Source organism: Camelina sativa, chromosome 10 (genome assembly GCF_000633955.1).
Source record: "Camelina sativa cultivar DH55 chromosome 10, Cs, whole genome shotgun sequence".
In the NCBI taxonomy this organism is placed as follows: Eukaryota; Viridiplantae; Streptophyta; class Magnoliopsida; order Brassicales; family Brassicaceae; genus Camelina; species Camelina sativa.
The window spans coordinates 16,406,479-16,417,646 of NC_025694.1; the positions used below are offsets into that span (position 1 = coordinate 16,406,479).

Sequence of the window (11,168 nt, forward strand, 5' to 3'; positions counted from 1 at the left end):
CGGTTCCTGACGTTCGCGGTTCGCGATTCCTGACGTTCGTGGTTCGCGGTTCCTGACGATAGTAGTTCGCGGTTCCGGATGAGAGCGGTACGTGAGCGGGACGAGAATCGGGTCAATAGCAGTACAAGGATCGAGGTTCGTGGTTCGCGATCAAAGGTATATCTGAGGTCTTTAGCTCCCAGATCGAAACCGGTCAGACCCAAACGGTGGAAGGTAGACTATGATCAAACCTCCTTAAAACCACATAATCGAACTTAAACTTTAAAGCTATTAAACCCTAAAACATCCAAGTACACAACAAACAAATCTTAAGAGTCCTATTCCTGTAAAACTTTAAAATCGGATGCATAGGGCTGTTAGATTGTTTGTGAACTGCACCAAAAGAGATCAAGCTTAAAATCCGATTGATTGATTAATTGTCTATGCTTGCTTGATTGATTGTTGCATAAGAACGTAGAACTAAATTGTTAGATTCATAAGAGAGATATTGATCAAATTGTTCTAGGGCATTTAAAACTTGGATTATTCATGCATCATGTTTAAAATCGGATCATGTATAGGGTGTTATAGAATCGGCTGCATGAATTCATCCTTAGGATTTCTTAAGCATAAACTTGAACATAGATTTCCTGTAAATTTCGGCCATGAGAAACATAAAACTCGAGCATGAAACTTGTTCTAGGATTATTAGGATAACTTCCATAAACCGAAATCATTATCCTAAAATTTAAGTAAAATTAACTTTAATGTTCTAAGAGTATTTCCGATTGAATTAAAACTTTTGTTAAAATTCTATAAACATTATAACATGAAATCAGAAATTAAAATATTGGTTAGGATAAGTTCCTAATTATCTAAAACTCTTNGTTCAATTCGAAAAACCTAAGGATCTAGGAATTCCAATCCATGGATGAGTATAACTCAGAGCTTTTAAGATTGTCTCAATCCTAAGGTTATGTGGTACTGAAGTCACGGAGAGAGAGTTACTAGAGAAGACTTTGTCTACTTTTAGTACTCACAATATAGTACTTCAGCAACAGTACCGTGAAAATGAGCTGTTGATGAATAGTGCTATGAGACCTCCCGGTACAACCCCATTACCGGAAAAAGAGCCCAAGGAGACCAACTACGTCCACAGAAAAAGACACTATGGCCATGGCCGTGGTGGCAGAGGACGTGGTGGTCGTTGGGGCCAGGCAAGCCGTTTTGATGGTTACGGCCGTAGTGGCCGTGGCCGCGGTGGTAGGGGCCGTGGGTCCTTTAAACCGCAAATCAAGGCTAAATCGGTTTGTCACCGATGTGTAAATGAAAAGTGCAATGAAGCTCACAAGGTTGACATGACAAAGAAAAATCCTAAAGAGCCTAAAGAGCCAAAGAGACTAATGAGTCTATCTATGTCCATAGAGACAAGTATGGCCGTGGCCGAGGAAGAAGTGGACATGGTGGTCCTGGTCGTGGGACTTACCAAAGACATAATTATGATGGTCAAGGCTATAGAAACCGATTAGGCTTCGGCCGTGGTCGGGGTAAAGGCTGCGGGTTATCTAAATCCGCAACATAAGACCAAGTCCACTTGTAATAATAATTATGGTATAGAAAACCATAAGATAAAGACATGCAGAACTCCTAAATTGGATTATGAGATTTTGATTGCCTAAAGAAAAATATTTAAACTCATGTGGTGTATTATTTTAATTTCTATGCTTTTGAATTTGATTGAATTATTATTTTGATTTAAATCCAATTATTTTATTTCCTTTAATATATATTAAAACATAAATCCTTGTCCATTATTGGAAATGGTTAAGGACAAGAAAATAAGTGTGGTGGATAGTGGATTAAGCCACACAAAGCCAATATTAGCAAAGATAAGCGGGTATAGCAAGCCTAAGTAAAGGCTACGGCCAGGCATATATTTTATGGCACACATTTTGAACTAAGTGTTGCATTATAATCACCCAGCTCTAAGAGAAGCTTATTGAGCCTTAAGGACATTCATTTGAATGGTTTCCATATTGAAATAAAGGGTGAAGGAAACCAAGAGTTCCTATATATATTACTAAAATCACCCAAGGATCTAAAGAGAATCCTAGAAGTCTATACCTTGCACTAGCCACTGGTTTTTACCATGCTAAGATTAATATAATAGAGGCTAATATGGCAATGAACGAAATGTTCAATAATTCACTTTATGGCATGACCGGATTGGCCATCCGTGTTTCTAACATGATGCGTATGTTGATATTAAATTAAAATGGGCACACTCCTAAGAGAGAGAAGAGTTATCCCTACAATCTCACGTGTGTAGCATGTACACAAGGGAAACTCATTTATAAGGCCATCACCAGCAAATGTAACTAAAGAAATTTTCCACTTAAGACTATAAGTCTAGATAGTGCTGGTGAATTTATATCCCAAGCGTTTAATAATAATGGTATGTCCATGGGGGGGAGTGTGGACCACCCTGTGGCACATGAACATACAGAGAATGGATTAGATGAATCCTTCATTAAACGCACTTAATAAATTGCTCGACCATTACTCATGAGGTCGAAGCTTCTTGTGTCGGCTTGGGGACACACAATATTACATGCAATAGAACTTATACGCATCAGGCCATCTAGTGAGTATAAATATTCCCAAATGCATAACGGGTCATAAGCCAGACATATCCCATCTAAAATAATATACGGGTGTGCCGTTTATATTGCATCATCACAGAGAACAAAGATGGGACCTCAAAGGAGGATGGGAATATATATTGATATGATTCTCCCACCATTGTTAAGTATCTTGAGCCAACTATGGGTGATTTATATGTGGCCAAATACACGGATTGTTAGTTTGCTGAGTCCGAATTCCCTATATTGGGTGGAGAGAAAGACAAGCTGGTCAAAGAAATATTATGGAATCAAACATCCTTAAATTGGCAAGATCCTCAAGATTATACATTTGCAAAAGCTAGCTATTCAATTGCCAAGATTCCTTTAATGACCCAAAGAGAATTATGAAATCGTACATACCAGCTTGTAATGCACCAGTACGTATTGATGTTCAAAAGGAACACAATAATCAAGTTGCTACAGAGTCTAAATAGACCAATATGTTCCATAGAAAAGAACCTTCGGAAATCTAAGAAAGGTGCAAATAAAACCGAGGTTAAGGAAAGAGTATAGACATGGCCGCGGCAAATCCTAAGGTACCAACAATGAGGTTTGGGACGCTAAACCTCAAGGTCCTTAAGGTATTAATAATAATAAGAGCTCGATATACTATATCATGTCTAGAATAAAATGGAACTGCAAAGATGTCGACATTAATGAAATAATTGCATGCAAGGTAGCACTTGAAGTAAATGAGGATCAGAAACTCACGTCTATATTAGAGTGCACTCAAAGTAAAGATTGGCTAAAATAGAAAGAAGCCATTGACGTGGAGTTAAACTCTTTAAAGAAGAGAAATGTGTTTGGTCCGACCTTAAGGACAACACTTGATATAAACCAGTTGGACATAAGTTGGTCTTTGTAAGAAAGAGAAATTAGAATAATGAAAGCGTGAGATAAAGCACGGCTTATAGCACAAGGATTCTCTCAAAGACCAGGAATAGATTATGAGGAGACTTACTCCCTGTGATGGATGCAACGACTTTAATAAGTCTGGCTATAAAAGAAAAACTGGATTTACGGCTAATGGATGTTAAAACCGTATACTTACATGGTCCACTGGAAAATGAAATGAGATTACCAGAGGGTATAGAGCTCAATTATAAGAGTGGTTCTCGAGAAAATACTGCATAAGGCTAGACAAATACCTTTATGGACTGAAACAAAGTGGGTGTATATGGTACAATAGATTGAGTTAGTATCTAGCTAAAGAAAGCTATAAGGATGATCCCATCAGTCCATATATTTATAAAGAAGTTTGCAAACAAAGGATTTGTGATAATAGCAGTCTATATGGATGGTTTAAACATCCTTGGAACCCCTGGTTAAATCGCCCAAACAAGAAAGAATTTGAAATGAAAGACCTAGGCAAAAGAAAAAATCTGTTTGGGGTTACAACTTGAGTACATAAATGATAGAATCCTTGTGCATCAAATGGCATATACAGAAAAGTACTCAAGAGTTTTAAGGACTAAGCTCACCCATTGACTAGCCCAATGGTTGTAAGGAGCATTGATTTGGATAAAGATCCATTGGTCCAAAGAAGGACAATGAGGAAGTTCTCGGTCCTGAAATGCCATACCTCAGTGCTATAGGAGAATTAATCTTGGCTAGCCACACTAGACCAGAGATAAGTTTTGCCGTGAACCTCCTAGCAAGAATTAGTTCTTGACTAACCCAAAGGCACTAGAGTAAAAATTAAGTATTTATTATGTTACCTACAAGGAAGGTAAGATTTGGGTTTATATTATACTAACTATAACAAAGAAGGTTTTAGTTGGTATTGTTGATGCAGGTTATAGCAAAGAAGGTTTAGTGCGTTCTGTTCGATGACTCAACATATATGGACGGATAGCGGCATGGACGACAGCAAAGAAGCAACGGTCATATATGAGGACAATTCGGCCTGTATCGCACAACTCAAGGAAGGTTACATCAAGGGAGATCGGACGAAGCACATCTTACTGAAGTTCAAGTGGTGCAAATTCAATCATGCGACAACTCAGCCGATCTCTTCACCAAAGCATTGCCGACATCAACGTTCAAGAAGCTCACGCACAAGATTGGAATGCGGAGGCTTAAGGACTTGGAGTGATGTTTGGATCAGGGGGAGCAATGTGTGCTGTACTCTTTTTCCTTCACCAAGGTTTTGTCCCATTGGGTTTTCCTGGTAAGGTTTTAATGAGGCAGCATCCTCTAAGCACATTGCAGCGATCCCATCCAACATAGGCACGGTCATCTCGTCCAAGGGGGAGTGTTGTAAAACACTTAGTGGACTCTATAGACCGGCCCGCTCACAGTCCATTAGGACATGGCCTTACGGCCCATGTACGGCCCATACTATGTGTCATGGCCTTTAGGCCCATTAGTCCATTAGCTTATGTCCTATGTCGGTGTGGGCTTTAGCCCTTATACTCTACTATATATATGTAACCTTATTCGATTATCATTAATAAGAACAAGAGATTTCGTCCTCTAAACTCTCTAGTTTCATAACAATATTAATATTTTTACAATAATTTCAAAAGCCCGAATCAATATTATTAGTGGCAGATCATATATTCTGTAGAATGTTGTGTTCAAATCCAAATCTGGTAGAAAACAGATCAGCAAAATAAATTCTCAATTCGTTTTTGTGTTTTTGGTCAAACAGCATCAATCAGAATTGCTGATTTATTGGACATGCTACATTTGGATAAATAAAAACAGATAATATGGACACAAATGTATATCTTGGGTTATAAATGTGAGACGTTTTGCGTAAAACATATTTTGACCATATTGATGAAGTTAAGGCATGTGATAGCTAACCCATCCTTCGTTAACGGATTCAGAGTGTTTTTTTTTTTTTAAATCTAAAAAACGTTATTTGCTTAAAAAAAAAAAACTGACTAATAGTTGAATACTTTTAAAACTAGAGGTATTGTTGATAATTTCTTAGTACTATATAATTAAATTATTTTCTTTTACATATCTGGTCCAGAAGTATCTTAGCTTAAAGAGTTTTATTCGATTTGATTTATTCCTGTGCTTAATGCACTATTTTAGTATCACATAAAATTGAATAGTTCAACGGTGGTGTTTAATTGGGTAGATAATACTAATATACTACTATCTAAAACTGTCATTGAGTAAATCTCAGTGGTTACATATTTTTGAATCAATTAAATTGTTGATATAGTTAATGCTAAAAAATATATCTCTGTCATTTCTTTTTGTATTCCTTATAGATGTCACAAATGATAATGTTGGATGCAGTATAAATATTTCAATAAAAAAATAATTAATTAAATTTTAGTTTTATTTGCATATATTAAATGTCAAATAATATACTCTGTTTATATTCCTCAAATTTGCATAGATGTTACATAAAAATGTGTGAGACAATATTATTATATGAATTAAAAGTGGTTTTAAGTTTAATACAATATATATATATATATATATATATGATTTTCCCTAAAATTAAGTAGTTCCCTCCACCTGTAAACTATAATATTAATAAATAAATAAAAACTTCAAAAAATAGCAGACTACAACTTTCTAATAAAAATATCAAATTTGTTACCAAAATTACATAGTTATAAATAACTATATAAACAATTACCTAATGAAGAAATTGCTAATTAAATGAAAAAGTCATAGTTTTTTAGGCGACAAAAAATAGAAAAATTATGAATATGAAGTATGTGTTAGAAAAAATAATTATTTAAAGATTATATATTGATTTATGTAGGATGCTTATATCTTATTAATTATGAATGATTGTACGTTTAGATTCCCTATATTACACTGTCAATAAATTATTTTAATTTATAAATTAGATTTTCACATAATCCCAATAAATAATCAATATTTGATTCAGTAATAATAAAAAACAATAAATGTTATTCAATCTATAAATCCTTCCTCCTAAACAAGAGAAATAATCCTCACACCTTAAACAAAAAACACACCCATGGCTTCTATAACAAATCAAATTTTCATTTTCACACTAACCATCTTTTTTCTTGTTTTTCTAAAAGCATCTTCAGCTTTTGAAAACCATTCATCCACCAATGGGTTTTTACCATTCGCATCCAAACATGTTATTATCATTAACAAATTGATCTCACGTGCAACAATGACTGTGCATTGTACAAACAAAGGGGAGGATTTAGGCGTAAAAACACTGCCCTTTGGAGCTAGTTTTGATTTCAAGTTTCGTGTCAATCTTCGTAAGACGACAAGGTACACTTGCACTTTTGAGTGGCCAAATACTAAAGCAACGTTTGATATTTTTAAAGTAGATAGAGACGACAATCCAAGAGGTAAATACAGAGTCTGCAGCGAATGTATTTGGAACATTTTTGAATTATCCCCTTGTCGGGATAGACGCGACGGAGGCCAGCCTGAGTGTTTTAGATGGGATTCTTAGTGATTTCAAAATAGTCAATACATGTTTTGCATCCCTCCTTGATTAAAAGTAATAAAATCAAAATATTTGGTGTTTGAATTTTTGGTTAATTTTCTTTTTTTTTTACAAATAATTTTATATATTACACTCAGACCCATTTGCGATGTAGTGGGAGAAGTATTTTAAAAAGAAAAAAAAATCAATTTAAAATTATACATTATGAAATTAATAGTATAGTTTGAATACATAAACATTAAACATAAACGGTTACTAAAAACACAACAATCAAAATAAAAATTTATAAAAAAAATATTATGCAGAATAGAAGCAACTTTGCAAAAAACATTGTTAAAAATATTATAGATATATAAGATATTTTATGAACAATGATAGTAAAGAGCTACAATTAAAAAAATCATTATAACAAAATGATCCTAACCGAGAATATTGAACTAATGGTTGCAATGAGTAAATGTAATTTTCTATTAAATAACTATAATTAAATTTATATTTAATAATGAATTAAACTGTATCAACAAATATTCATATTGTTATTAGAGATTATTTTAAAATATTAAAAAATTCCTTTAATGGAAAATTATGATAAATATACGCAACTGTAAATTTTATATTAAGTTGTATTAAATTTCTCTATTGCTATAATCATTTCTAAAAAGTTAGATTATAGAATAACATTGAATATTAGATATTAATATTCAGTTACTTAGATTTAACATAAAATGAAAAATTTGTTTCAACGAACTTATCAGTTACTGAGGAAGAGATAAATATAAAGAGAGTTTAAAAGACATGACTATTTAAATAGGCACACCTATTAAAACGTAAAGTTTTAATGAAAAATATAAATAAAATATAGTGAAAAGACACCACTCTACAATGAACAGATACAACCGTTTGAATTAAAAAAAACAAATAAAAATATAAATATTACGAAATGGTACCACCCACGAGAAATCACAACTGTTATGTCTGCACTTGATTATACCTAATAACCCATATAAACTGATTTTAAATAGAAGACATCTTTATTACCATATTGAAAAGTCAAACTCAAACACTCACTATATAATCCATCTCACTCTTGGAGAAAACTCTAGGTATTTTTATTAAATTTTTATATTTAAAATTAACTAAAAATTGTAAATTATATTCATCATTCCAAAAATCTTTTGTTAAATATAGAATTGGAGGACTTTCTTTACTTTTAAAAGAATGAATGCTAGAGAATGATTTAGAAAGATGTAAAAATTGTTGAGATTGTAATTTTATATTATTTTGTATGATGGCAAAAAAATGAATAACAGCTCAAACAGACAAATATATATAGATTTCAAAAGATACGAATATACGAATAAACACAACTCTATAATAAACAGTTGCAACTTTACAAAAAAAATGTTACAATGAACAGTCGCAACTTTTTGCAAATCACACAATTTAAATTTTTTACAAATTTTTTTAGAAAGTTATCGAAAAGGTACATCGAAGAAACACAACTTTTGGTGAGATTTATTAGAATTTCTATTATATATATATTACTAGTCTCTATCAAAGAAAGAAATGGTTACCAACGCAAAATTCCAAGCCAGCAAGGCTACCATTTATAAACCCAACAAAGCACATAAAATACTCAAGCGATAAACATGATTACGGAGTCCTTGAACCTTAACAATAATAGAAACTATAAGCAAAGAGACGCCTGGGGGAACAAAGAAGACCAAAAGTGATCGATAGTTCGAGCTTGACATCTAGGGAAGAGAAATCAAACCAAAGACAACAAATCAGTAATATTTTACTGATACTTAATTCAATAATATTTTTATTTTAAGTTAAGTATTTTTGATCAATCATTATTATCATTTTTTCAACCACATATTAATTAAAATAAAATTCCCTAATTATTAGTAGCTCAAACAAGAGTAAAAGAGTTTACAACCAATTATTATTATCGACTCAATTCTCACATCCAAAATACTTATGATGCAACTACACATCATCTTTTTTTTTTTTTTGACATCTAAACAGAAATATTTTGAACTCAATCTCATAATGTTGAAACAAACACCACGTATTCAGATGTTCGAATCACCAAAAAACCTAATGTATTATCCTTCATAAGGTGCTTTCGATTTTTTTTCTCTCTCCTATCAATGGGAATAATCATAAAGAAAAACATTTTTCAAAAAAGAAAAAAAAACATAGAAAAAGTTATCAAAATGGGAGTGTTGGACACCACTCTCCGAATCACCACATCCTTCTATGAGATTCTTTCCAAATTACAACATTCAACTCATTTCTTATCAATGCTTTCTAAAAAGTGTTTAGAGCTTAAGCTATATTAGTTAGTTGTTAATTAATAACGAGAGTATAGTCACTTAAGGTATGATACGATGATAAGCACATGGGTAGCAACATCATAACCTTTAACAACTTTTCCCATTGTGAAAAATTTTTGGGTTCACCGTAGGGCTCAACCACTCTTATTCAGCTCCTCTTAATTAACCAATCAAAATACAACAAACTTTCATGTCATATCATATTTATAAAATAAATCAAAATTAAAATAAAAATACATAATAAGTTAAGGAAACTAATTCTGTAGATTTAAGGAAATTATGTAGGTTTAGGTTTATAAAATAATGATTAGAGTTTAGATTTTACAATTAAACGAAATCATATATCGGTTTGGGTTTACAAAAAAATGGTTAGGGTTTAGTTTTTACAATTAAACAAAATTATATGTTGGTTAGGGTTAACAAAAGAGTGGTTAAAATTTAGGATTTAGATTTTACTATTAAATGAAATTATATGTCGGTTTGGGTTTACAAAAGAGTGGTTAGGGTTTAGATTTTACAATTAAACGAAATTATATGTCGGTTTGAGTTTACAAAATAGTAGTTAGGGTTTAGATTTTAAAATAAAGCAAAATTATGTCGGTTTGGATTTATAAAATAGTGGTTGGGGTTTAGATTTTACAATTAAAGAAAATTATATTTTATTTTGGGTTTACAAAATAGAGTTATTTGGGTTTAGATGTTATAATTTAAAACTATAATATAATGCTTAAATTTAATAATTTTAAAATAAATGATATACAGAATTTGTTTCATTAATCAATAATTTGTTTTCTTAACTAAGAGGGGGTGAATAACTCCTAGGGTAAACCCAAGAATTGTCTTCCCATTATATACCATTCTTCCGGATTCATCCTTTTAATCATTCTCTATATTTCTACTCCTACCTACAACTTTAATTTTTCTGTATAATCTAAGAAAACACAATCCCACTCTTTTGACTTTATAAAGAAAAATAAAAGGATTAGTAATCATTGTAGCCAAACGATGATAAGCCTAATAGATATATCATATAGTGCTATTTAAGATACCAAATCTGAACATTAACACATTGACTTGTCTTCTGAGCCGAGCTTGAGTATTTCTATGTTCTTAATTTGTCCATAATATCTTGCAGCAGCTCGTTAAGTATTTCGTTGATCTTCTTATGTTTAACTCTAGTCATTGGTCTAAAACTGATACAAAGAATGCATTTTCTTCATCATCTTTGTTCATTATGATGTCCACATCACAAATTAGAATTTTTCTAATATGTTACAACGCAGAACAAATACATTATTTTCCTATTTGTTATCAAACGTTCAATTGTCGTATATTATGATTTTCGGAAAAAAAAACAGTTGTAGCAATCAACTGAAATGATATTGTTATTTGTTTGTCGTATTTCCAAATTAATCATTATAATTTGAAACTAATATGTGAAAGTGAAATGATATTTCCAATATTATTGATATTAAAATTTTTTGTTGTATAATTTGAAAAGTTAGGATTACGTAGATTAGAGAAAGATAAAGGTGTCTTACACTATACCTCAGTTCAGCCAAGTTCACAGGAGGGTTCTTATTCGGATCGGAGGGATCTCAAGGGTGACTAGGGCTTACTTTCTTCTTTATGTTTTTGATCGATCTTCCTTACTTCGTCAAGCGAATTCAATAAGGTGAACGTAGCTCTAAATATGGATGTATCTTAAACTCTCTTGCATCATTGTTTTTTTTTTTTTTTTTTTTTTTTTTT

The 11,168-nt window shown here is 32.1% G+C and overlaps 1 protein-coding gene across 1 annotated transcript; it reads left to right on the forward strand.

Annotated features, from left to right (window-relative positions):
• On the forward strand, positions 6,608-7,152 carry LOC104719128. Its single transcript, XM_010436984.1, has one exon. It carries the CDS (start codon positions 6,622-6,624, stop codon positions 7,078-7,080), a length of 459 nt encoding a protein of 152 aa, XP_010435286.1. The 5' UTR covers positions 6,608-6,621; the 3' UTR covers positions 7,081-7,152.

Coding starts and splice junctions, on each gene's coding strand:
- LOC104719128 (XM_010436984.1), top strand. CDS start 6,622: ATGGCTTCTATAACAAATCAAATTTTCATTTTCACACTAACCATCTTT.